Consider the following 27,785-nt stretch of genomic DNA (forward strand, 5'->3'; position numbering starts at 1 on the left):
CTGATGTAGTTCCCTTGGAACCTGTAACCCAGTACAGTACAAGTCAGTGCCTTCAGGAGAGCAGATTAGAAAAAAACAATTCTAAAATTTATGTCTAGAATTTGGCAGCCGTGTAGACGGTGATTTTTGTTTTATTAAGGATGCTCGGACTTTGCTGCGCTGCATCAAATGGTTCTGCAGACTGATGTTAGGCAATTGCTAACTGGATTCTTCGGAAAGTCAGGACAAAGACAGGCAGCGATTCAAGAAGGCGGCTCACCACCACCTTCTCAAGGACAATTGGGGATGGGCAATAAATGCTGGCCTTGCCAGCGATGCCCACATCCCATGAACGAATAAAAAAAGGACCTACGTCAGAACAAATGTGTTAAAGCATTGCAGATTTCTAATGACGTTCTGAGGTGTGTGGACTTTCCTGCAGGGATCACTCGTAATGAATACTTGTGTCCACTGGGTGGCGGGGCTGAGTTGGTTAGTGTTTAGATTTTGAGTCGAGTTTTATTTGTCTTTTTTCCAATTTTCTTCGCCCCTCCCCTCCTGAAGGTACTAAAGTACAGAAATGCTGGGAAAAGAAAGGACTTGAAACCAAATGAAAAAGAGACATTATTTATTCACAGACAATGGATTGTTGCTGCATTTTCTGCAGATTTGCCTGTGATGTACTGCACAGGGTAGAAAAGAACTACTAGCCAAAGTCACATCTCCACACCCAAAGAAATAAAAATAGAAAATGCTCAAGGAACGTAGCAGGTCCGCATCTGAAAGAGTCAGTTAATGTTTCTAGTGGGACCCCTCCATCAGTGAAACGTTAACTTGTCCTTTTTCTTTCAGATGCTGACAAACCTGCTGTGTATTTACAACATTTTCTGTTTTTATGTCAGATTTCCAGGGTTCATGTTTTTTCTTTTTATCTGTAACAGACCCAACAGCATTACACTCTGTATATGAACAAATGGAAATTCACCCCAAGTAAAATCTTACATAAATAAATGGTTGAGATAACTAACTGTATCAGACCTGGAGTGAGTTCTCTATCATTAAATCAAGTTACTACTCCACAGTCTAGTTACAGGGATATGCTGATGGAAAGCGGAGGTTAAATTATCCATTGACACGAATGTCCTCTCAGGACCAAGTGCAGAATACAATCACCAATTAACAAATCACATATATGTGTTTGGTGTGGGCTATCAAATGTCCATATTGTGATGAAGTACTTATGTAATGTGCTGGGCGAGCTCACCCCAGACAGGAATAATTAAATTGGTGGTAAATGGCAACTGAGGTTGATCTGATCTGAAGGGAACTGTGGAGGGCCTGGAGCTAATCTGATCCACGATGAATGTCCCAAAAAGGTCTGTGGCCAATTCCATCAGCAGAACCTTCTCCTGTAAATATAGTAGGTCAGGGACACAGTGCCCAGCAGGAGTAACACTCCACAGCAAGCTCGGATCATAGTATGTTCAGGTTTTTCCTTCTCAGCATAGCGCTGTATGAAGCCAGACTGAGAAAGAAAGAAGACAACACAGTTTGAAATGAGAAGAAAGACTTGCATTATATATTGCCTTATATGTCACAAAAACATCTTAAAGTGCACAGCAAGATCTCAAAAACAGCATTGAGATGAATGACCAGTTTACCTGTTTTTGATACTGTTGGTTCAGGGAATAGTGTTAACCAGGAGAACTCCATGGTCATTTTCAAATTGTGTTGCGGGATCTTTAACATCCACCTGTTTTTTTGGATCCTTTAGCACTAACAGCTCACACTGCTACTGGTTCTTTGTTTTGAGTGTGATTAAAATCAAATATCCCTTCCCATATTGGGTCTATTTCTCCCAACTTGGGGAGGGTTAGGTTTGGATGGTTGAGCGGAGGGGGCTTGCAGATGTGCCCAGACTCCTCAGTTCTTTCTGAGCTCCAGGCAGAGGCTATACATCACCCATTCAATGTGGCATATGCCCCTTACATACTTTATAAACTTTACCCGCCTGCTTCTTTTAGGGAAGGTGGCACTTCACTATTGGGGAGAATGTAACTCTTTGCAGTTAACTGAGTTAAGCCAGCTTGCGGTATGGGGAAGAGGCAATTCATTCTTCTATAGGCAGGACACACATGCAAATAGCTGGATGCAGGGACTGTCAGGCCAATTATGGTCTTTGTGAAATCTCAGACCATCACTCTCAACAGTTGGATGTGGGGCACAATTGGAGCACATGCACTACAACCTGGTTAACAGTCATGCCCCATTTTCTCTCTCCCCTCCACCAAGACATCCAAATTTCTCTGAAGTTTCTGTCTCTGAGCCAAACAGACTAAGAAGTTCCAAGGTCTGATTCTGGTCAGTGTTGAATTAGATGATCTCAGCTGGGTGGGATCATTTGGCAGAAGCACTGCTGGACCAGGCAGGGGAAGAATCAGAAAGGGTTCCTGCTGCTGGTCACCAGTTGGTAATCCCAGCTAGAAGTGTATGTGAAAGTTAAATATACAGTGACACTCAGAAGACTGGTATGTGAATAATGCCCACTTCTGTGAAGTGCTAGAGTGTATTTACCGAACAATTCACTACAAAACAAAGCACATCATTTTGTTCTTGTACAATCCCTTGGTTAGGCCTCAGTTACAATACTGTGTTCAGTTTTGGTCACCTCACATGGTGGGTGATATTGAGGCTTTGGAAAAAGTGCAGAGGGTCTCAACACTAATTCCCAGTTTAAAGCATGTTAGTTACCCAGACAAGCTCAAAGAGCTGGGTCAATATACTTTAGAGAAGCGTAGACTTAGAGTTCATTTGATTGAGGTGTATAAGATGATGAAGGGACTAGATTGTGTTTGTGTAGACCAATTGTTTCAACTGAATAGGTTAGGAAGGACCAGGGGTTACTCTTACAAGTTATGTAAGAGCAGAACTAGGTAAGATGTTAGGAGGTTGTCCTTTTCCCAGAGAATAGTGGACCTGTGAAACAGGTTGCCGGCTCAGTGAGAGCTGAAACTGTTTCTGGCTGGGGCAGAGATCACCTCATTCAAAAGGTAGGTGCATTGTAACATTAATCAGGGCCAGGGTGGTCTCCTGGGATAATTTTGATCACCTAAGGGATATGGGGAGGAAGTTTCCAGATGTTTTCCCCCCATAGAGGCCTGGGTTTTTATCTGATTTTTCGCCTCTCCCAGGAGATTACATGGCTCCGGGCGGGTAGGGAGTGCCTGAATTGTGATGCAAAGACATCACAACTGTGTGGGACCGGCTGAATGGATCATTAGGTCTTTTCCTGGTTGTCACTTTTGGTATGTTTGTTGGGCAAATGGCACCTGTGGAACTGAATCCCAGTGAAGGTGCCAGTGGCTTCAAGTGGGGAGGAGAGAATACTAGAGAGAGAGAAAAAGTGAGATATATGTAGTAAATCTGAGGGTGTTTGAATAAGAGATGTGGATATATCAGGGAACGTTACAGTAGGGAGTGTTACAGTGAGTGATGTCCACTCTTTTCCTCTCTGTGCTCCTTTACTTTCCTCTCTTATTTTTCTTCGCCTTCCTTTTTCCTCAGTGAGTGGCGCCTGGGAATGGTAATCTTTTGCCTACTTTTTATTTGTTTTTTTGTTTACTTGAATATGAGGGAAGGGTGTACTCGAGTCCAGAATGTTGAGAGGTCCAGCGGAGGGGGGGCTTTCTGCTTTGGAAGATAGGATAAAGTTGTTGGAGCCAAATTCATGAATCAGATCGTGATTATTTTGTGAATCTTTTATCTGCTTTGTGATAAGTTCTATTTGGGGCGCATGGATGAGGAACTTTCAAGGTTAAATGTCTGGGAGAATCTATTTTTGCTGGAGTACAATTGGGTAAAACTCTTTGACGGAATGTGATTGGGCAGAAATTTTATGCATAATATGATTGGTAAACAATTAAAGTATAAAATAACCAATTAGAAAGGAGAAAAACACAAAGACTTAAATATTTGACCAATGAGAGAAGAAAATTAACCAATGGCTTGATGGTCACAACAGACAGGAGCTGTTATAAAGATTAAGGTATCTAGTTGGTTCAGATACTGAAAGAAAAACAGAATTAGTGACCAAACAATTTGAAAATGATGGTTTGTGTCTGCTTTGATGCAGATAATTCTTGGTCGTGCAGAGTGTAGGATGTCACATTGTTGGGAGTCAGACAGAATCAAACTGAAAACTCCAACCTGGAGGCTAGCCAAACCACTAACACGCTGATTGGTGCAGCTCCTCGGAACATTCTGGATCACTGTTGCCGGGCAGTAAGCTGCAGGCCGGTTAGTGCATTTAAACTATTTTGATTGCATTGCCTTAGACTCACTGTGCCAGGCCTGCTTATTTCAATGATACTCACCCATCCTCCCTTATCTCTAATGTTCGGACACACTTTTCTCTCCACATACTGTCCCACTTTGAATTCCAGCTCTTCTAGCACTGACTCCATGCCATTCTTCTGGCAGTACATAGCCAGTTGCCCTGCCAGGACATAAATGGAAAGGATCCCACTCCAGGTCAGCTCCTTCTTCTGCCAGGGTTTCTCTGGTTGGAAATGCTCATCCAGGATCTTGAATAAATAGTCACAGGCATTGTCTGGGCAAACTTCCCTGAAAATCCGGGGCCATCGCTTGAAGAAGATGGGGTATTTCTCCAAGAGGTCATCGCCTGCATGTCTCAGGGCTGCTGCAGCCATGCTGGGAGCTGGTTTTGATGTCCTACCGGTCATGTATCTCATGTAATCCTGCGACATTACATAGGCCTCCTTCACCACATGATCATCGCTCTGTTCCGTCGTCATTTGAATCGGCCACAGTCTGCAAGATGTGTTTGGTTATTGAGCTGCTCTGTGCTGTTGTGGTGGAATTGGACTCTCAAATATCAGGAGACAGCTTATAGCATCCAAAAATAACTGGGACAGCATCAGAGTGACCAGGCTAGGAAAATACCCTGGCAAAATATCAGTGCTTATATTCAGAAATGCTGCGAGCAAAATTTCATTAGTGATAAGAAATTCAAAATAATCAAGCTACTGTACTGATTGCATTAATTATTTATTGCTGTTACCATGAGTCTGCTGCGTAAGGTTGAAGAAAACTGCATAGCAATGAACTGAGCAAAATTAAAACTCCAGAACACCAACAAAGAGGCAATCTGGAAATCTTCTTTCACCTCAAACAGCTAACCCCTATTTCCTTCCCCACCCCCCCCCACCCTTTATTCACCTCCATGACCCCTGCTTGCATGTGCATGAATGCGCATATCAAGTGAGAGGGTGGCTATGATGCCCCTATAGTTGAATATTCTGCTGTCACTCCCTGTCTAGGTTCACATGTGAGGAATGGCCACTTGGTCGAGGTATTGGGAGGTGCCCAGCCCCTGTGGAGCCGATCCCAGCTTGAGTTAGCATCTTCGGGATAGAAAGGGAGAAAAGAAGTGCAGATACAGATGGTGAAATATCATACAAAGTGAATGGTTTCAGTTCTGCTGGAAACATGGAAATGTCACTTGTGGAATGCAGGGAGACAGGGTTAGATTGTCTGATCAATATCAGGTTTCATGTATCAGATATCATCATGGTCCCACAAAGAGCAATGAGATAATTGACTAGTTAATCTGTTTTGGTTGCGGGATAAATATCAACCAGGATAACTCCCCTATGCTTCTTCAAATAGTGCCATGGAATCTTTTAGGTCCACCTAAGCAAGTGGTTTAATGTCTCATCTGAAAGACAGCGCCTAGAATGCAACATTCCCTCAGTACTGCAGTGAAGTGTCAACCTAAATTATACGCTCAAGTCCCAGGAATGGGACTTGAACCCATGAACTGCTGACTCAGAAGTGACAGCGCTACCATTGAACCAAGTTGACACCTGAAATGAACTTCCAGACAGAGAAGTGGAGGCGCAAACCCTAGAATCATTTAAGAAACAATTAGATGCTGAATGGGAGACTCTCGGGATAAATTAAGATGGGCCAAATGGCCTTCATCTCTAATTATCTTGTGAAATCTCCCTGCTGTTGCTCCGCCTGTACATGCCTGACATAGTTCAAATTAAATTCTTTTTTTAAAATTGCTTTTTTTTAATCACAAACAGGGCCAAGCTGCTGTGGTAGTGCAACAAAGACATTACATGTATAAACAAGACTCTAGCAGAGTTCCTGTCTCCTGGCACAGGTGCTAGATTTTGTTTTTTTTATTCCCCATTGAACACATTGTCACTGTAACAAAAAGACAGAAATAACATGTCATTGGCCCAGTGAGCACCAACTGGAACGGTAGAGATCAGCTCACCCAGGCGCTGGGGAATACGACTAATTCCTGATATGACAGATTTTGGACAAGCTGTTGATATAAGGACATCTCACACATCACTGCAGGGATCAGTGGATCAGTGTAGCCCAGACTACAGACCGCATTGAGGGCATACAGTCACCAGGACAAATACTGCACCACAGAGAATGGACACAACCAAGCAACCAAGACTCAGGGCAGACACAACTGAGGGTGGGCACCACTGAAAGCTGACAGCACCTAACAGATAACACCAAGGTCAGAAACAGACAAAAGCAGATACCGCTAATGTGAGCACAATCAAGCAGACAAGGCCGGGGCAGTCGCTACTGAGAATGGCACCACTGAGAGGCACAAGATTGGGACAGACAAGAACAAAAGGTGGACAGACCATGGGCAAACATCACTGATTCAGCCATGTTTCAAACCAGTCATTCTGCAGAGTATGAAGAAAGCAGGTGAGATATTTCCATTGAATGTTCCTGATCAGCACCTGTTACTGTGTAGAATTCTGTCTGAGACACAAATAGGATTACCCACTGAGGCCAGCAGTGTAGCACTGAAGAAAAACAATAATACTGTGACAAACCTGAAGATGTTTGTATCAGATCAAAAGAATCTCTCGATAGTTTTATCAGAATTTACAGCTAGGCCAGTACAGGAACAAATTAAAAAATACCTTCTGTAACTGCTTTCTGGGAGAGATTTTGTGAGGGAAAGGATACACAACCTGTCAGGGTTTGATATTGAAATGAGGCAGAGGCGAGGGGTTGGCCTACAGAGCCGACAGGGTTCACCAGAGCCTATTTCAGGGGTAAGCATCCTTTGTTGGGGGGGGGGGGGGGGGGTTTAAAAAAGTAATGTTTAAAATTCCTCTCAATCATTCTGAAAGTGATTGATTCTTACAAATTTAGGCAGCTGATTATATATTTAACTTTTCCAGATGAACCAGTCGACAAACTCTCACTCTTCTGTTGGCATAAGTTTGGGGCACTCCAATTTCAGTTCCTAGGCTAGGGCACAAAACTACTCCTAATTCAATGCTAAATTGGAAATCTCACCAAGAGAAAGAAAGAACTTGCATTTATATAGCACCTTTCACGACCTGAGGACATCCCAAAGTACTTTACAGCCAATTAAGTACTTTTGAAGTGTAGCCACTGTTGTAATGTATGAAAATGCGTTGGCCAATTTGCACACAGCAAGGTCACAGCAATGATATAAATGACAAGATCATCTGTTTTTGGTGTTGGTTAAGGGACAAATGTTGGCTCCCCTGCTCTTTGTCAAATAGTGCCCTGGATCTTCTATATCCACCTGATAGGGCAGACTTGTCCTCAGTTTAACATCTCATCCGAAAGACAGTACAGCACTCCCTCAGTACTGCACTGAAGTGTCAGCCAAGATTATGTGCTCAAGTCTCTGGAGTGGGGCTTGAACCCATGACCACCTGACTCAAAGGTGAGAATGTTACCACTGAGCCAAGGCTGAGAGCCCAAAGGAAGGCTGGTGTGGGAAATGGGACAATGCCACACTGATGCTCTCTTCTGAGGTTGGGGATGGGATACATTGTTGGGGTAGTGTAGAATGACCATCTCTCTGAATCTAACCCTCTGCTGTACCTGACTTGGGAGTATTTGATGGGGCAATGTAGATGGAGCTTTGCCTCAGTATCTAACCTGTGCTTTAGCTGACATTGCAGTGTTTAATGGGCCAGTGTAGAGGAACCGTTACTCTGCATGCTGCACCTGACTTGAGTGCCTATTGGGACACTTTGAGTGTCTGAAATGGAAAGTGTTTCATTTCCCTGGACTAACATCTCCCAATTTAATGAGAAAAAAGTTATTTTTTTTTAAAAAGGCATGAAAAATCTTTTCCTGTCTGGCACGGTACTTTGGATCCCAGTTTGTTTATTTACCCCTTAGGAGTCTTGACTCTGAGGAAACTCTCTGAAAACCTGGCCTCAACAGCAGGACTTCTCTTAAAACAAAGAGCTGACAAGGACTTCCAGCACTCAAAGAGTTAAGTGAATTGTCCTTCCTCATCCCCAGCAGGTGGTCAATTAAAAGGAAAGGGAATTCTGGGGTGTGGAAGGGTGTATTTTCTGTTCAAAGTGTTTAGTCCAGATTTTTCCACCTTTAATTAAAATTAACTGTACATGTTTGAGCTGAGACAGGAATAATTCTCAGCTAATAACCAAATAAATGCTTCAATCGGAGGAATTTAATGCAAAACCGACAGTAGAACAGGCTATTTCTTGTAAGAGACACGTCATCTGCCAACCAACTTCCAAAGAAATCAAGCTTATCTTAGAATCACTATATAATGCATTTATGACAGCAGTGTGTGACTGGGTGGATAATGAAGTCTGTGTGGAGTGGGCAGGTTAGGGAGCAGCTTCCTGTTTGCTGTACTAATGCCCCAGGAATTCATTTTCCTTTTATGGTAAAGTGAAGCAGAGGTAGGCGGACAGACTTCCCTGAGTGAGGCAATGAGATGATTAGGAGCAGTTCAGGCTCGCTGCGGTTCAGTCTCCAGGCTCTGAAGAAGGTGTGTTAGTGGAACAAAACTTGCAGGACTGAGGACCTCACACAGTAAAACTACTGCTTTGGTAAGTGCTCCAAGGAGCTGTGAATGGAATGGGTTTCTAGGTGGCAACCTGTAGCCAGTAGGGTATCAGTTATATACCAGGTTACTTTCAGTCAGACTCGGGCATCTTACGTGACTGTAGGCAGCTCTATACAAACGTGTCTGTTTTACTTTCGTTCCTGCAATATTCTCCTCTCCTTTCCTGAATGTGCTGACACTTGCTTGTATAGCTTCACAGGCCCCGGCTACCCTCTGGTACCTCACTCATATGGTTATTCTTCATGTATGAGCCCAAATAGTGAGTGTCGCTAGGCTCTTTGACCAAACCTCTACACAGATGATAGCCACACACATGCACATTGCAGCAGAGGTCTCTAGACAGTGGTCAAGAGCAGTAATCCTGGTTGATTTATTTTCCCTACCTACCTCTGGGGCACCAGCCCAATTGCAGCCTCCCACTACCACTTCAGCTGAGATCAGCTAACCCTGCGCATACCCGGATTTGAGCCTGAGACCTACCTGATCTGTATGGCTCAATACCATACCGGGCAGGGCATTATACTGAGCGATTAGTAGATGTTTGACATCTGTGGTTACCTAACATCGTAACAGTTTAAGGCAGGTCCATATAGCCCACATATCCACAGTATTCCCTTGGTCCATTTCTACTAACCCTCAATCCTGTTTGTTGACAAGAATTAAGAACCTTGAGGTCAGAAATGTTGGATATGTGTCTATGGGTTTGTATCCTGAATCGAGGGCTGCGGTTACCACTATGATCTTCAAATTGATCACATCTTGTAGAAAGAGCAGGGCAGTCCGGGTCCTCACTGTCACAACTATGGTGTTTTATTATAGCACCAGCCATGTGACACTGTTATACCCTTAAACCAAAAGGTATCTGAACAGGTGCCACAAAGGCTTGGTCCAGTTTATGATGCTGCAAGAATCTAGTTTACAATCCCACAAGAGCCTTGGCCCATTCACTTTAAATTTGCAAGTTGAGTCTTGCTAGAAGTGAAAGTTTCCTTTACACAGTTGTGTTCCACCACTTCATTTATAAGTAACAGTTGAGACCGATATAAAAGGACACACCCTCCCCAGCGGCCTCGTTGTTTTCAAGCTCGTATACAGCAGCAACTTCCGCTAAAACACTTCTACTGATTTGGATTTATAATTCTATAAAAACATGAATGACACATTGAGGGGGAAGATTGGATCTGGTCGCTTTGTGCAGGGACATAGTAAATGCGTTCACAAGGATTTCCTCTGGTTGGTATTTGCAGCAAAATCATAAACGCAAATGTGCCACCATGAGGTTAGTTACAGACAGTCACTGTGTTTGAAGGTCCCCTCTTTGAACTCCTGAGTGGAATTATTGTTTGCAATTTGCTCCAGGGTGTGTCGTTCTTTCTCTTTCTGCAATTGCCAAGAAGACAAGTTATCTCAAAAACAAAATACTGCGGATGCTAGAAATCTGAAATAAAAACAGAAAATTCTGGAAATACTCAGCAGGTCAGGCAGCATCTGTGGAGAGAGAAACAGAGTTAACATTTTGGTTGATGACCTTTTGTCAGAACAGACAAGTTATCCTACTTGTTACATTAGTGTGGCTTATCAAAGATCAAAGATTGGCAATCCACTCCCAGGCTTCTGCTGACAGCACTCTGAAAGCAACCAGCTGAAGGTGTGCAAGTGTGAGCTGGGGAAAAGCCTGCCTCTTATTTGCCCTTCCCTGTGGGTATGGCCTAGGTCCTCTCAGGGCCTCCTGACAGCTGTCTGGTTGAGATTGGGAATTGGGTGAATTGAGGAAATGGAAATGGCATGCCACAGTGATCATTCCATGCACAATAGACTATCACAGGAGTTTGTTCTTAAAGAAAACATCTGGGCTTGTTTTCCCATTTTCCTGAGCTCCTTTCTTGACTTCTAGAACCATCAGCCATCCTCACCCAGTCACAGTGTAAGTTGACACCATTTATTTTTAACATCTCTCTAATACCTAGGACGCTGCAGAAAGATGGATGCACCCTAGGCCAAGCTGCTAATAATGTAATATTACACTGTGCTGTTTGTGTTATTAGATATCATATATGAAGAATGTCTCAAATAAAGAAGGTCTCCTCAATTTACATTCGACTCGCTACTCCTGGGACGATCAACACCCCAAAGACGTACAGCTCTCTTGAAGGCTCAAGGGCGGACATTCGTGTACAGCAAAAATTAGTGCCATCAGCACCCAAGTCCGGGAGCTACCCAAACAGATATGGAAACAGTGGGATGAAAGGAATGGTAGGGACTATCCCATTGGCCTACAATTCTGCTAATGAAGGTAAGGACAGCGCTGTATCTGTCTATCTCAGTTCCTGTCAGCTTCTCAACAGTGACAGACTCAAATGCTATAAATTACTGCAGGGCTCTCTGGGTGTATAGCTGGGAGCAGTGATGCCATAACAACTGGCCTTCTTATTGTGATTGTTTGGGATGCAGTATGGTGGAGGTGCAGGTGAAAATAAGCAGAGAAGAGGCAGTACATTAAAGAGATTTGATTATAAGGTTGCCCCAGTGACCTAGAGGACAAATGCATTGGCTACTGTGTCACTGCACCGTACAGACAAGGAAAGTCACCATTCAATTCCTTGTCAATGCTGTATTAGCTGATCTCAGCCAAGTGATCACCCTTAGTACCCTTGGGCTAGGCAAAGGAAAAATCAACCAGGGTTCATGCTCCTTTGTGATCATTATCCAGTGACTCCTGCTGGAAAATGCATATATGTGGCACATCAGGTGAAGACAGGAATGGGCTTGGCTATGATAGCTGGATGGTCATATATCCTGCCACTGCTCACTGTCAGTTCACATAGAAAATAGAAAATAGGAGCAAGAGTAGGCATTCGGCCCTTCGGGCCTGCTCCGCCATTCAAAATGATCATGGCTGATCATCTAACTCGGTACCCTGTTCCTGCTTTTTCCCCATATCCCTTGATCCCTTAGCATTAAGAAACATATCTATCTCCTTGAATACATCTAATGACTTGGCCTCCACTGCCTTCTGTGGTAGAGAATTCCACAGATTCACCACCCTCTGAGTGAAGAAATTTCTCCTCATCTTGGTTCTAAATGGCATACCCCGTATCCTGAGACTGTGACCCCTGGTTCTGGACTCCCCAGCCATCGGGAACATCCTCCCTGCATCTAGTCTGTCTAGTCCTGTTAGAATTTTATATGTTTCGATGAGATCACCTCTCATTCTTCTAAACTCTAGTGAATATAGGCCTAGTCGACCCAATCTCTCCTCGTACGTCAGTCCTGCCATCCCAGGAATCAGTCTGGAAAACCTTTGTTGCACTCCCTCCACGGCAAGGACATCCTTCCTCAGATAAGGAGACCAAAACTGCACACAATATTCCAGATGTGGTCTCACCAAGGCCCTGTACAACTGCAGTAAGACATCCCTGTTCCTGTACTCAAATCCTCTTGCAATGAACGCCAACATACCATTCGCCTTCCTAACTGCTTGCTGCACCTGAATGCTCGCTTTCAGCGACTGGTGTACAAGGACACCCAGGTCTCGTTGCACCTCTCCTTTTCCCAATCTATCACCATTCAGATAATAATCTGTCTTTCTGTTTTTACAACCAAAGTGGATAACCTCACATTTATCCACATTATACTGCATCTGCCATGTTCTTGCCCACTCACCCAACTTGTCTAAATCACATTGGAGCCTCTTTGCATCCTCCTCACAGCTCACATTCCACCCCAGCTTTGTGTCCTCTGCAAACTTGGAAATGTTATATTTAGTTCCCTCATCCAAATCATTGATATATATTGCAAATAGCTAGAGCCCAAGCACTGATCCCTGTGGTACCCCACTAGTCACTGCCTGCCACCCAGAAAAAGACCCGTTTATTCCTACTCTCTGTTTCCTGTCTGTCAACCAACTCTCAACCCATGCCAGTATATTCCCCCCAATCCCATGTGCTTTAATTTTGCACACTAACCTCTTGTGTGGGAACTTATCAAAAGCCTTCTGAAAATCCAAGTACACCACATCCACTGGTTCGCCCCTCTCTATACTAGTTACCTCCAGTAGATTTGTTAAGCATGATTTCCCTTTCATAAACCCATGCTGACTTTGTCCAATCCTGTTAATGCCCTCCAAGTGTTCTGTTATCACATCCTTTATAATAGACTCTAGCATTTTCCCCATTACTGATGTTAGGCTAACTGGTCTGTAATTCCCTGTTTTTTCTCCCTCCTTTTTTAAATAGTGGGGTTACATTTGCCACCCTCCAATCTGTAAGAATTGTTCCAGAGTCTATAGAATTTTGGAAGATGACCACCAATGCATCCACTATTTCCAGGGCCACTTCCTTTAGTACTCTGGGATGTAGATTATCAGGCAAATCTGGGGATTTGTCAGCCTTTGGCCCCATTAATTTCCCTAGCTCTACTTTTTTACTAATACTGATTTCCTTCAGTTCCTCCCTCTTACTAGACCCTTGGTTCCCTAACTTTAGCAGAATTCTAAACTGCTCCCAATCCTCAGGGTTGCTGCTTTTTCTGGCAATTTTATATGTTTCCTCTTTGGATCTAATACTATCCCTAATTTCTTTTGTAAGCCACGGTTGAGCCACCTTTCCTGTTTTATTTTTGCGCCAGACAAGAATGAATAATTGTTGTAATTCCTGCACATGTTATTTAAATATTAGCCATTGCCTATTCACTGTCATCCCTTTTAGTAAAGTTCCCCAATCTATCCTAGCCAACTCACACCTCATACTTTCGTAATTTCCTTTATTTAGATTCAGGATCCTAGTTTCGGATTCGACTACTTCACTCTCCGTCTTAGTGAGAGAATTCTATCATGTTATGGTCGCTCTTCCCTAAGGGATCCCGCACAACAAGATTGTTAATGAATCCTTTCTCGTTGCATAATACCCAGTCTAGGATCGCCTGTTCTCTAGTTGGTTCCCCACCGTATTGGTCTAGAAATCCATCACGTACACACTCCAGGAATTCCTCCCCCATAGTATTATTGCTAATTTGGTTTGACCAATCTATATGTAAATTAAAGTCACCTATGATTATAGTTGTACCCTTCTTGCATGCGTCTCTAATTTCCTGTTTAATGCCCTCCCCTACATCTCCACTACTGTTTGGGGACCTATAGACAACCCCCACCAATGTTTTCTGCCCCTTGATGTTTCTTAGCTCCCACCCATATAGATTCCACATCGTGATTTTCCGAGCCAATATCCTTCCTCACTATTGCATTGATTTCCTCCTTTACTAGCAATGCTACCCCATCTTCTTTCCCTTTTTGCCTGTCCTTCCTAAATATTGAATACCCCTGGATGTTCAGTTCCCATCCTTGGTCACCCTGCAGCCATGTCTCCGTAATCGCAACTATATCATACCCGTTAATATCTATCTGCGCTGTTAATTCATCTACCTTATTGCGAATGCTCTGCGCATTAAGACACAATGCCTTTAGACTTGTCTTTTTAAGATTGCTAGTCATCTTAGTATTATTTTGCACTATGGCCCTATTTGTTTTTCACCCTTGTTTTTTCTGGCTTCCATTATTGCTTCTTCCCTTTCTGTCTTTTGTTTCTATCCTTGTTTCCCCCTCCTCTGTCTCCCTGCTCAGGTTCCCATCCCCCTGCCATTCTAGTTTAAACCTTCCCCAAGAGCACTAGCAAACACCCCCGCAAGGACATTGGTCCCAGTCCTGCTTGGGTGTAACCCGTCCCGCTTGTACAGGTCCCACCTTCCCCAGAACCGGTCCCAATGTCCCAGGAATCTAAATCCCTCCCTCCTACACCATCCCTGCAGCCACGCATTCATCTGGTCTATTCTCCTGTTCCTATACTCACTAGCACGTGGCACTGGTAGTAATCCTGAGATCACTACCTTTGAGGTCCTGCTTTTTAAATTCTAACTCCTTAAATTCACCTTGCAGGACTTCATCCCTTTTTTTTACCTATGTTGTTGGTACCGATATGGACCACGACTACTGGCTGTTCACCCTCCCCCTCCAGAATGCCCTGCAGCCGCTCCGTGACATCCTTGACCCTAGCACCAGGCAGGCAACATATCATCCTGGAGTCACATTTGCGGCCGCAGAAACGCCTATCTGTTCCCCTTACAATTGAATCCCCTATCACTATAGCCCTGCCACTCACATGAAGAAAGGGTGCTTTGGTGAAGAATCAGAGGGTGAGCCAGCACCTATGCAGGTACCTGAGCAAGCCTCCAGGAGAGGAGGACAGAAAATGGAAAAAGAACTGAAGTCTGGTTTTTCGAAATAGTTCAAAGCCGTGTTTACTGAGTGAAGTCAAATATCAAACTTAAAATCTCAGTAATTACTTAAAAACAATTTTTGACATTTTTAAATGTTTTCATTTTTCACAACCGAACACACATGCTTTGTCCAATCAGGACAGTGGCTGTGAAACATTTTTATCAGCTAGCCCATTGTGGGGGCACTACTTATACAGCAACGCAGAGAAGTGTCAGTGTGTCACAGTAGCTGTACAGTCTACTCCCTTGGGATGAATGTGTTCTGGGAATGTGCAACTTGCTTCTTCACAGCCTATATCGTGCTTTTTTTTTGCAGATTTTCCCCCACCTCCTCCTGCTCCAGAGAACGCAGGAGATGCTTTTCATTCCAGCGAGCTGCCACTTCCTCCTCCTCCTCCACCTCTGCATCTCTTTAAGGGACCAGTCCCATCCTTAATTGATTCCAACCAAATCCGGCTGCAGAGATCATATGTTGGAGCGGGCCCAAAACAGCAGGTAGGCAGTGCAAGGAAGCTTCATTTTTCCTCTTCATCCCTCCTATCTTGAAAGTGTTGACTCTCAAAGGGATATGGATACTTGGAGTCCTACAAGCCTTTGATGTGTGAACCCAGACAGTGAGTGCGCAATGCTATTTAACAGTAGCGGAATCTCAGCCACGCACAATTTTGATTTCCAATCTTAGGAGATGAGAGAAAAACTTTAAAAAAAATTCAAATAAATTCTCTTTAGAATCATACAGCACAGAAGGAGGCCATTTGTCCCATTGTGCCAGCTCTTTGAAAGATCCAATTAGTCCCATTGCCCTGCTTTTTCCCCATAGCCCTACAAATTTTTCCTTTTCAAGAATATATCCAATTCCCTTTTGAAAGTTACTACTGAATCTGCTTCCACCACCCTTTCAGGCAGTGTATTCCAGATCATAACATAACAGTTAGAGGCATGTCCTCTATTCAATACCCACTTGTCCCATATCCCACACCACCTGTGCCATATCCCATGCCCATACCCCCTGTCCCCCATGCCCATACCCCCTGTCCCCCATGCCCATACCCCCTGTCCCCTATGCCCGTACCACCTGTCCCCTATCCCATACCCCCTGTCCCCTATCCTCCAGCCCCTCACTGTTAACCTTCTCGTGTCTCCCAAATCAATCATTTGGATTTGTGCTAACTGTTCTTTGATGCATTCCTTCTTTGTACCAGGAATCCTCTGCATCCTCTGAATCTGAGAGACATTGCAGTCCATCTGTGGGATCCAAACTGGAAGACTCCCTGACCCGAACGGTGAACAACAAGCTAAATGGCTTGCCAGATTTGGGGCCAGGTAGGTGGCTGTTACTGAATATGATAATGAATGCATTCACCCACTCCCTGTTTTTCGAATATTACTGGGAGCGCTGCACACTGAGTCCAGTGTGCGGACACCCCACTGATTTACATGTTACTTTTGTTGTATCATTTGTCACCTAGTGTCACGCATTTTGTTTGAATACTCAAAGTTTTGCAGCCAACACCTCAAATTCAATTACTAATTAGATGCCTGGATTAGGTAAAAATTGTAAGGAATGTCCTGGGAACATAAGAAATAGGAACAGGACTAGGCCATCCGGCCCCTCGAGCCTGCTCCGCCATTCAACAAGATCATGGCTAATCTTCTACCTCAACGCCATTTTCCTGCACTATCCCCATATCCCTTGATGCCTTTAATATCTAGAAATCTATTGATCTCTGTTTTGAATGTACTCAATGACTGAGCCTCCACAGCCCTCTGGGGTAGAGAATTCTGAAGATTCACCACCCTCTGAGTGAGGAAATTTCTCCTCATCTCAGTCCTAAATGGCCTAACCCGTATTCTGAGACTGTGACCCTTGGTTCTACACTCCCCAGCCAGGGGAAATATCCTCTCTGCATCTACCCTGTCGAGCCCTATAAGAATTTTGTATGTTTCAATGAGATCACTTCTCATTCTTCTAAACTCTAGAGAATACAGGCCTAGTCTACACAATCTCTCCTCACATGACAATCCTGCCATCCCAGGAATCAGTCTGGTGAACCTTCGTTGCACTCTCTCTATGGCAAGTAGATCCTTCCTTAGGTAAGGAGACCAAAATTGTACACAATACTCCAGGTGCGGTCTGACCAAGGCCCTATATAATTGCAGTAAGACATCTTTATTCTTGTACTCAAATCCTCTTGTGATAAAGGCCAACATACCATTTGCCTTCCTAATTGCTTGCTGTACCTGCATGTTAGCTTTCAGTGACTCATGTACAAGGACATCCAGGTCCCTTTGAACATCAACATTTCCCAATCTCTCACCATTTAAAAAATACTCTAAATTTCTGTTTTTCCTACCAAAGTGGATAACTTCACATTTTTCCACATTATATTCCATCTGCCATGTTTTGCCCACTCACTTAGCCTGAATATATATCCCCTTGAAGCCTCTTTGCATCCTCCTCAACTCACATTCCCACCTAGTTTTGTGTCATCAGCAAATTTGGAAATATTACATTTGGTCCACTCATCAAAATCATTGATATAGATTGTGAATCTATATCGAGCCCAAGCACCGATCTCTGCAGTACCCCACTAGTCACAGTCTGTCAACCTGAAAAAGACCTGTTTATTCCCACTCTCTGTTTTCTGTCTGTTAACCAATTCTCAATCCATGCCAGTATATTACCCCTAATTCCATGTGCTCTAACTTTGTTCACCAACCTCCTGTGTGGGACCTTATCGAAAGCCTTCTGAAAATCCAAATGCTCCACATCCACTGGTTCCCCCTTATCTATTCTACTAGTTACATCCTCAAAGAACTCCAATAAGTTTGTCAAACATGATTTCCCTTTCATAAATCCATGTTGACTCTGCCAAATCCTATTATTTTCTAAGTGTCCTGTTATCACATCCTTTATAATAGAAGTGTGAAGCAAAGGGAATTTTGAAACACCAGTGCAGTGAATTTCTAAGTATCACTTTGAATGGGGAGACTGGATGATGCAGTGGGTTAAACCAGTGTTGTCCAATACATGAGCCACTAGCCACATGCAGCTATTTGGGAATCCAGATGTGGCTAATTGCATTACTGATTAGTAGACATTGTCGATGGGTATATGATCTCAATACTCGTATTCGCATGGTATATGCATGTTTACTTTAACCATTTTGTGCGTTTGTTGGTAAAATGGTAAGACAAAAAGCAGAGTGTGCGAGTGTTTTCTAATCGTTGTGAGTGCTTTACTTCCTTGGTTACTGAATAGTGGTAGATGTTTGTTAAGTAAATATACACATGAAGTACGTTTAACTGAATTGTGTGAGTGTATGTAAGGCGTTTTCTACTAAAATTAGTACATAGAATCATAGAAGTTTACAACATGGAAACAGACCCTTCGGCCTAACATGTCCATGTCGCCCAGTTTATACCACTACGCTAGTCCCAGTTGCCTGCACTTGGCCCATATCCCTCTATACCCATCTTACCCATGTAACTGTCCAAATGCTTTTTAAAAGACAAAATTGTACCCGTCTCTACTACTGCCGCTGGCAGCTCGCTCCAGACACTCACCACCCTTTGAGTGAAAAAATTGCCCCTCTGGACCCTTTTGTATCTCTCCCCGCTCACCTTAAATCTATGCCCCCTCGTTATAGACTCCCCTACCTTTGGTAAAAGATTTTGACTATCTACCTTATCTATGCCCCTCATTATTTTATAGACTTCTATAAGATCACCCCGAAACCTCCTACTCTCCAGGGAAAAAAGTCTCAGTCTATCCAACCTCCCCCTATAAGTCAAACCATCAAGTCCCGGTAGCATCCTAGTAAATCTTTTCTGCACTCTTTCTAGTTTAATAATATCCTTTCTATAATAGGGTGACCAGAACTGTACACAGTATTCCAAGTGTGGCCTAACTAATGTCTTGTACAACTTCAACAAGACATCCCAACTCCTGTATTCAATGTTCTGACCAATGAAACCAAGCATGCTGAATGCCTTCTTCACCACCCTATCCACCTGTGACTCCACTTTCAAGGAGCTATGAACCTGTACTCCTAGATCTCTTTGTTCTATAACTCTCCCCAACGCCCTACCATTAACGGAGTAGGTCCTGGCCCGATTCGATCTACCAAAATGCATCACCTCACGTTTATCTAAATTAAACTCCATCTGCCATTCATCGGCCCACTGGCCCAATTTATCAAGATCCCGTTGCAATCCTAGATAACCTTCTGCACTGTCCACAATGCCACCAATCTTGGTGTCATCTGCAAACTTACTAACCATGCCTCCTAAATTCTCATCCAAATCATTAATATAAATAACAAATAACAGCGGACCCAGCACCGATCCCTGAGGCACACCGCTGGTCACAGGCCTCCAGTTTGAAAAACAACCGTCTACAACCACCCTCTGTCTTCTGCCGTCAATCCAATTTTGTATCCTATGTGGCTAAAACAGTGTCAGCGTAGCCACACTTGTGGCTAGTCAGCAATTACTAATAGACAATGCTGGGTTAGACATTGATCTTTCACCTCTGGGTTTAAAACCAGCTTAGACTGATAGGATGAAAGTCTTTGATGTGCCTTTAAGGATACTACATGAAATTCACTGGAGCACTCTTGATCCAGGTTTTAGAGAGTGTACACCCACATTAAACTGCCCCTAATGCAGCACTCATTGGGTGGGAAATGGAAAAATGTCATAGTGGTGCTGGGGAGGGGTGCTCTTTAGGGGCAGCAGTAGAAGCACATTGTTGGAGCACTGTAGAGGGAGTTCCATGTTGCATTTAACTCATGCTTTACCAGATCTGGGAGTGCTCGATATGGACACTGGGTGCCTGAAATGGAAAGTTTTCCATTTCCCAGCACTAACATCCCTCCTTAATGATCACAAAAAACATTCATTTAAACATTTTCCCTGCAGTGGAGGGTTCGGTTTCTGAAGAGTGCTACCATTGATTTTTGCAGTGATTGGTTGATTTCTTAAAACTATTGCAGAACAATGCAGCAACGTTGCATACATATTTTTTCTTCTCAACCAGAAGAACTATGCAGCAAACAACCCTCATTTGGAATTGCAGGCTTCAAAAGGGTGCCCAAAGTTTGTGGTGAAAACCACTGCTCTTTGGCTAGTGGCACAATATGTTGGTAACAAATACAACAACAACAATTTGCATTAATATTCCACCTTTAATGTTGAAAAACATCCTAGAGCACTTCAGAAAGGTGTAAGGAAAAAATTGACGCCAAGCCAAAATATTATTTGGGATAACCAAAAGCTTGGTCAAAGAGGTAGGTTTTAAGAAGGGCCTTAAAATAGTAGAGGGAGGTAGAAAGGTAGAGGGAGGAATTCCAGAGCATGGGAACTGGGTAATTGAAGGCAATAGTAAAACTACAGAATTGTATACAACTTGGATTTACAACTGTGGTTTCCCATACACTGAGTGCTATATCTCAGCTGGATCAATGGGGCATATCCCACCAAGTCTCTTTGTCCTGGCTAGGCTGGGATGCAGTAGCCTCTGTGAGTCCTGGCCTGGATACAATGTGCGAGTCCTGGTTTGGGTGGTATGTGTTAGTCTCTGTGAATCCTGGCCTGGCGCCGATATGCTAGTCTGAATCCTAGTCAGGCTGGGATGCACTAGTCTCTGAGTCCTGGCCTGGGTGGAGTGTGTTGATCTCTATGATTCCTGGTCTAGCTGGGATACGCTAGTCTCTATGAGTTAAGTTCATGGGTTTTTTGCTCTCCTAGATATCTGTGCATTTTGCAACCAGCTGATTCTGCCAACGATCCCCGCTGTTGAAGCCATGAACAAAATATTCCACGAGGATTGCTTGAAGTGTAGAAAATGTCTGTGCAGACTGGTGGGAAAAACTTATTACAATCTAGATGACAACCCTCATTGTGACTCCTGCTACCAGGTACCACAGCTATTTCTCTCACGGCAGAATAGCTTATTTTCTTTTTATAAAGTTCCCGCTTTTCTCCCTTCCTTTCATGAAGGTACTGATTCTTGTTGTGATACAGTTATCTCCCTTAAGGTAGTGTTGGAATGCTATTTGACTGTGGCGGCATCAGCGCCGAGCCGGATTCCCTCCTTAACCAATGTCTGCACACTTGACGACTTTCCATCAGTGGTCACTGGATAGTGATCAGGAGCAGGAACCCTGTCAGTTTTTTCCCCTCCCTTAACCCGGAGGAAGCCCACATCAGGAAGCTATGAGAATCTTTAATTAGTCAATAGTAAGGTTTTTGCTTTGCTTCTTTTCCACTCCCCAGACAAACTATTGCTAAAGGAACATTTTGAACACTTTGGTCCACACTGGGATGTAGATAAGAGAAATAACGGTGGGCTATGAGAAGAGTAGCCAATCTCTCAGTGTAACACTGTGCCATTCTTCCATATTAGATATCCTCGAGAAGATGGACTGGAGGTGGCACATCCTAGTTTTTCACCCTATCTTCAGCATCACCCCCAGGCTCCCCGGCAGTCAAATCCTTCCTCCCTCCCACCTGTGGGAAATAGAAACGTTATTTTTTCTTACAAATATCCTCTGTAAATAGCCTTAGCAAGGTGAAGGAATCAGATTAGTTGCAGTGTGGGGCACACGGCCGATGAAGAGGCCAAGCTGGGATGTGCATTATTAAGATGCGGTGAGTGTTCTTCTCGTGATAAAGTCCTTCCTTCTGCACCCATCTCACCCAGTGTGATCCTCCTAGAAAGGAAAAAAAATAATTTAATATAGACTCAGCAAAATTGCCTGATTTGATACATTGCGCACGATACGGTACATCAAACTCCTTCCTCCATCTCGCAGTGTGTAGGCCGCAGGGAAGGTGTTCACTGTGTTTTTTGTGCCTCTTTAAATTGCAGGACACCTTGGAGAAATGCGGGAAATGCAGAAAAACAATAATGAATCAGATCACAAGAGCCATGGACAAGGCTTTTCATCCTGAGTGCTTTACATGTGTCGTCTGTCACCGCCTCATTGGAAGTGAGCGTTTTGGAGTGAACCAGGCCAATGAGATTCACTGCCTCGAAGACTTCCAGAGGTATGATTCCAGCTTTCCTGTGCAGTGCAGTGCTGAAATGATCATGTTTCAGCACAGGCTGGCTTGTGTGCTGATTCTCAGCTCCGAATTAGACACGGACTTCCCCATGCGTTACCTGGGGTACTGCAAAATAATTTAAAATCTCTTGTACACTCCATGGCTTGTGAGATGGCTCATAAGCTTGTGAGTGAATAAATGCACCATGTGGTATGTTGCTGATCTCGATTCCTGCTCTGAGCTGAGTTCGCTGACCTCAGCCAGGATAGCAGTTCAGATGCTATAGTTGGCCTCAGCACCCCTGGGCTAGGAAGGAAAAAGTCAGTGTTCTCTGCTGGTAAGTGTATGGCCATGGATTTCAAATGAGGGCTGGATCAGGTGCATCTGTGATGCTTCCATTCAGCTCATATTAGTTAATTCATCCAAAGCACCCTACAGTTAGCCCATTACTGCATCTACTTGTTTCTTAATTCAGGGTTTCTGCCTCCACCACTGCCCAGAAGTCCAATCCAAGTGTTGATCACACTCTGTGTGAAGAAGAGCTTCCTGATATCAGTCTTAAAGTCAAAGGGAAAACTGGAGAAGGAATCTCTTGTGCTTGCCATTTCCGCCAAACAAGCTTGCACAGTCTTGTTGAAGGCGTTCGTGAAAGCTCAGAGTAGTAAATATTGAAAAATCTCCATGTGTAATAATTGTAGTGTCGCCTTTGGCATTCAAGGTGTCTCAAAATGTTGCCAGTTTTCATCAGGAATCTTGCACAAGACTGCAACACCATTCTCCATCAGCATGTGGCACTGTTGTATTTTAGAACTGCTTTGCTGTCCAATCACAAATTGGGTTCCCCAAAGTGTAAATCAGGCTCCATATTATTTTAAAAAAACATTTGCCATTTTATGACCAAAACTTGCCCAATTATTGAATGACTCTTACTGCATGTCATTCAATAATTGCCTAAAAACCACAAAAATAATAGGAAAACATTAGTGCCAGGTGCGCCATGTTGCTTTTCAATATCCAGCAAACATACGACACTATAAAGTGATCTCCACCAGGAGTCATATAGTATGCTGGAGACTTTATCATACATTTGGCCTGGGGATTGCAGGTAGTTGTCATAGTTCTGCATTCATGTTGGATCCAGTTCTCACATGAATAATTCAATTTTCCCTAAGTCCCTCAGGCCTGGCAACTAAAATGGGAAAGTTATTAAAAGTGATTTCTCTTACCGATGGCTCAGAGGATAAATCAACTGTCATATGTGGAGCTGAGCTATGCAGCCTACAAGGTCTCGGGTGGAAGTGTGGTGCTGCAGTTGGACTCAGCCTTCTGGCTAAGGAGGGGAAAAATTAACCAAGGTAGCAGTTCCTGATCACTGACCCCCACTGGAAAGTTTGTGTTTGTTGACGTTGAGTGAAGACAGCATCAGGTTTGGCTCTCAAGAGTAAAATAATCTGCGCACTATCTAGGTTATGAAGAATGGATATTTGTGCAAGATCCCAGAGGGCTGCTGGTGCCCATGGAAGTGTATCCCAATAAAAGTCAGCACCTTCGGGAGAGGATGGGAGAAAATCAGTGGAATGAAATAAATTGACTCCTTTAAACCTCGCTGCTTTTTTCTGTAAATAATGATTATTTTTAATAGCTGTGCAGTTTCTGATGTTTGTTTCTGTGTCTCCACAGGAGATATGCCCCGCAGTGCTGCGTCTGTAAAAAGCCAATTATACCGGAAGCTGCAATGGAGGAGTGCCTCAACATTGAACTGTTTGGGCACCACTTTCACGTCAACTGCTACCGATGTGAGGTGAGATCCTGTAAACAGACAAAGAGATTCTGGGTCAGCGCTTCATTACTTCACTGCAGTGAAAGCGATGGTTTCCTGTCATGTTAAATATTCAGAATTTCTAGAACTGGTTAAGTTGGTTAAGTCAATGACTAGCTGAGCCGTACAAACCATGAAGGTCCCAGGTTTGATTTCCTCTCTGTGCTGAGTTAGCTAATCTCAGCTGGAGCGGTGATAGGGGGGCACTATAATTGGTCTCAGGACCCTTGGGTTAGGAAGGTAAAAATCAGACAGGGTTCCCACTCTGATTACTATCCAGTGACTCTTGCCACAAAGTGCATCTATTTGGACTGGATGAAGACAGGATTAAGCTCAGCTGTGATGACCCCACAATGCTGAATAGCCTGCTGACACTCTATAGGCTCACACACAGTGGTGCAACCACTGACAAAATGATCCTTGCAACATTGTCTTCTGTCTCTTCAGATTTACCAGCCATAGCCAGCCTTAGTTTTGAGTGGGTCACAATCTCTGGTTATCTGCATTAATGTCTTTGTTCTGGTCCATCATGCATTTGTATTTGTCTGTGCTACATTTGGAGAGGAGGCTGCTTCAGTACAATTTAATCTCCATACCCATAATGGGGCTGTGCAATCTTGGTATCAACATCACAGAGTAAAACTGCCTCAACCCCAATCTAGAAATAAACGTGCGCAGTCTGGGTACTGGATTTCAGGGACAGGGGTTAGTGTAGCAAACAGGAAGGGCTCAAGAAATACATCTTCAATCCAGGAAGCAGACATCCTGATAGAAGAGAGGACGTAAAAATAAAAGATGGTCTGGGAATTCATTAATTTATTCCTAAAATCTCAATTGACATCTTCTGTTTCCGAAGCAGCCTGAGATATCTTACAGAGTGACACCTCATCATTAAAAGTGTCATCACTACAGAGGAGATGGAAAGATCTGGGTAGGAGGGAAAAGTTAATATTGTCAGGTGCCATCATTCAGGCAACACCATGCCCAGGAAGAAGTGAATTGATCCTTGTGTAATCCCTAGGTAGCATCAGTTTTACTATTGAGCGAGGAAAAGCTGCATGCCAAAACTCGCCAGTTGTAGAATTCTGGAATGCTAGAAATAATACAATTAATGGCAGAAGTCCACACATTACTCCATTCTGCCTTCCGATGTGTGGAGACGGAAGTGTTTACCTGATGGTCTCCATGTAGACAGTTTCCAATGACAATCATGATATGGGACGGAGGAGCTGGGCTTGAGCAGAGTCTAGGTGTTTCTTTATTTGAGGGGGGGAATCAAAGTACATAGCAGGAACATAGGAACAGGAGTAGGCCATTCAGCCCCTTGTGCCTGCTCCGCCATTTGATAAGATCATGGCTGATCTGTGATCTAACTCCATATACCCGCCTTTGGCCCATATCCCTTAATACCTTTGGTTGCCACAAAGCTATCTATCTCAGATTTAAATTTAGCAATTGAGGTAGTATCTATTGCCCTTTGAGGAAGAGAGTTCCAAACTTCTACCACCCTTTGCGTGTCGAAATGTTTTCTAATCTCGCTTCTGAAAAATCTGGCTCTAATTTTTAGACTGTGCCCCCTATTCCTAAAATCCCCAAACAGCGGAAATAGTTTCTCTCTATCCACCCTATCTGTTCCCCTTAATATCTTATAAACTGCGATCAGATCACCCCTTAACCTTCGAAACTCAAGAGAATACAACCCCAATTTGTGTAATCTCTCCTTGTAACTTAACCCTTGAAGTCCGGGTATCATTCTAGTAAACCTACGCTGCACTCCCTCCAAGACCAATATGTCCTTCCGAAGGTTTGGTGCCCAGAACTGCTCACAGTACTCCAGGTGCGGTCTAACCAGGGTTTTGTATAGCTGCAGCATAACTTCTGCCCCCTTGTACTCTAGTCCTCTAGATATAAAGGCCAACATTCCATTAGCCTTATTGATTATTTTCTGCACCTGTTCATGACACTTCAATGATCTATGTACCTGTACCCCTAAGACCCTTTGGTCATCCACTGTTTTTAACTTTTTACCATTTAGAAAGTACCCTGTTCTATCCTTTTTTGATCCAAAGTGGATGACCTCACATTTGTCTACATTGAATTCCATTTGCCACAGTTTTGCCCATTCACCTACTCTATCAATATCGCTTTGTAATTTTATGTTTTCATCTACACTGCTTACAATGCCACCAATCTTTGTGTCATCGGCAAACTTCGATATGAGACTTTCTATGCCTTCATCTAAGTCGTTAATAAATATTGTGAATAATTGAGGCCCCAAGACAGATCCCTGCGGGACTCCACTAGTCACATCCTGCCACTGTGAGTACCTACCCATTATCCCTACTCTCTGTCGCCTTTCGTTCAGCCAACTTCCTAACCAAGTCCGTACTTTTCCCTCGATTTCATCTTATCTTCTATCTTAGCTAACAGTCTCTTATGTGGGACCTTATCAAATGCCTTCTGGAAGTCCATATAAATAACATCCATTGACATTCCCCTGTCCACTACTTTAGTCACCTCTTCAAAAAATTCAATCAGGTTTGTCAGGCACGACCTACCTTTCACAAATCCATGCTGGCTCTCTCTGATTAACTGAAAATTCTCGAGGTGTTCAGTCACCCTAACCTTAATTATAGACTCCAGCATTTTCCCCACAACAGATGTTAGGCTAACTGGTCTATAACTCCCTGGTTTCCCTCTCTCTCCTTTCTTAAAAAGCGGAGTGACATGTGCAATTTTCCAATCTAGAGGGACAGTTCCTGAATCTAGAGAACTTTGAAAGATTATAGTTAGGGCATCTGCAATGTGCTCACCTACTTCCTTTAAAACCCTGGGATGGAAACCATCTGGTCCTGGGGATTTGTCACTCTTTAGTGCTATTATTTTCTTCATTACTGTTGCTTTACTTATGTTAATTTTATCGAGTCCCTGTCCCCGATTCAATATTAGTTTTCTTGGGATTTCCGGCATGCTATCCTCTTTTTCTACTGTAAATACTGACGCAAAGTAATTGTTCAACATGTTCGCCATTTCCCCATTGTCAATGACAACATGCCCACTTTCAATTTTTAAGGGGCCAACACTGCTCCTGACCACCCTCTTTTCCCTAATGTAACAATAAAAGTTCTTCGTATTGGTTTTGATATCCCTTGCAAGTTTCTTTTCATACTCTCTTTTTGTAGCTCTTACTATCTGTTTTGTGACCCTTTGTTGATCCTTGTATCTTTCCCATTCGCCAGGATCTGTGCCACTTTTTGTCTGTCCTTTCCTTATGTCTTATACCGTCCCTTACCTCTTTAGTTGTCCATGGCTGTTTTTTTTTGGCAAGTAGAGTTCTTGCCCCTCAGGGGTATAAACCAATTCTGTATCACGTTAAATGTTTCTTTAAACATTTCCCACTGATCATCAGTCGTTTTACCCATCAACAGATTTGCCCAGTTTACTGTGGACAGTCTCTGTCTCATCCCATTGAAGTCGGCCTTACCCAAGTCTAGAATCTTAGCAGCTGATTCACTTTTTTCCCTTTCAAACACTACATTGAACTCGATCATATGATCGCTATTGGATAGATGTTCACGCACAGTTAAGCTGTTAACTAAATCTGGTTCATTACTCATTACTAAATCTAGTATGGCTTGCCCCCTTGTTGCCTCTAGGACATACTGCTGTAGAAAACTATCCCGGACACAATCAAGAAATTCACTACCTTTCTGACAGTTGCTAGTCTGCTTT

General features: G+C 43.4%; 2 protein-coding genes and 1 long non-coding RNA gene across 6 annotated transcripts in view; 1 reads left to right on the forward strand and 2 right to left on the reverse strand.

The window, feature by feature from the left end:
• Positions 1–592: 592 nt before the first annotated feature.
• On the reverse strand, positions 593–5,029 carry bcl2l16 (BCL2 like 16). Its single transcript, XM_067970539.1, has 2 exons — positions 4,353–5,029; positions 593–1,504 (listed from the first exon to the last, which is right to left on the reverse strand). The coding sequence occupies exons 1-2, from the start codon at positions 4,791–4,793 to the stop codon at positions 1,373–1,375; spliced, it is 573 nt and encodes a 190-aa protein (XP_067826640.1). The 5' UTR covers positions 4,794–5,029; the 3' UTR covers positions 593–1,372.
• Positions 4,064–27,785, forward strand: part of LOC137301109 (filamin-binding LIM protein 1-like) — a 37,530-nt gene continuing 13,808 nt past the window's right edge. The window contains exons 1-8 of one of the 4 annotated variants that reach the window (XM_067970536.1): positions 4,064–4,275; positions 6,090–6,744; positions 10,960–11,207; positions 15,501–15,679; positions 16,387–16,507; positions 20,936–21,105; positions 22,059–22,237; positions 23,915–24,035. In XM_067970536.1, coding sequence (XP_067826637.1) covers positions 10,976–11,207; positions 15,501–15,679; positions 16,387–16,507; positions 20,936–21,105; positions 22,059–22,237; positions 23,915–24,035 — 1,002 coding nt within the window. In that variant the 5' untranslated portion in view covers positions 4,064–4,275; positions 6,090–6,744; positions 10,960–10,975. Of the gene's footprint in view, positions 4,276–6,089; positions 6,745–8,022; positions 8,308–8,785; positions 8,898–10,959; positions 11,208–15,500; positions 15,680–16,386; positions 16,508–20,935; positions 21,106–22,058; positions 22,238–23,914; positions 24,036–27,785 lie in introns of those variants that run through there. The other 3 variants (XM_067970537.1, XM_067970538.1, XM_067970535.1) reach the window with 3 other exon arrangements.
• Positions 20,354–27,785, reverse strand: part of LOC137301111 (uncharacterized) — a 36,054-nt gene continuing 28,622 nt past the window's right edge. The window contains exon 2 of the long non-coding RNA XR_010958226.1: positions 20,354–21,900. This is a non-coding gene — a long non-coding RNA (uncharacterized lncRNA). The remainder of the gene's footprint in view (positions 21,901–27,785) is intronic.

This window comes from Heptranchias perlo, chromosome 32, assembly GCF_035084215.1.
Source record: "Heptranchias perlo isolate sHepPer1 chromosome 32, sHepPer1.hap1, whole genome shotgun sequence".
Classification (NCBI taxonomy): domain Eukaryota; kingdom Metazoa; phylum Chordata; class Chondrichthyes; order Hexanchiformes; family Hexanchidae; genus Heptranchias; species Heptranchias perlo.

Bases quoted from the DNA above. Each gene is read 5' to 3' on its own strand.
- bcl2l16 (XM_067970539.1), bottom strand. From the start codon at position 4,793: ATGACGACGGAACAGAGCGATGATCATGTGGTGAAGGAGGCCTATGTA. The intron at 1,505-4,352 runs GTGAGTATCATT...TTTCTTTCTCAG, and splicing joins TTAGAGATAAGGGAGGATGG to TCTGGCTTCATACAGCGCTA.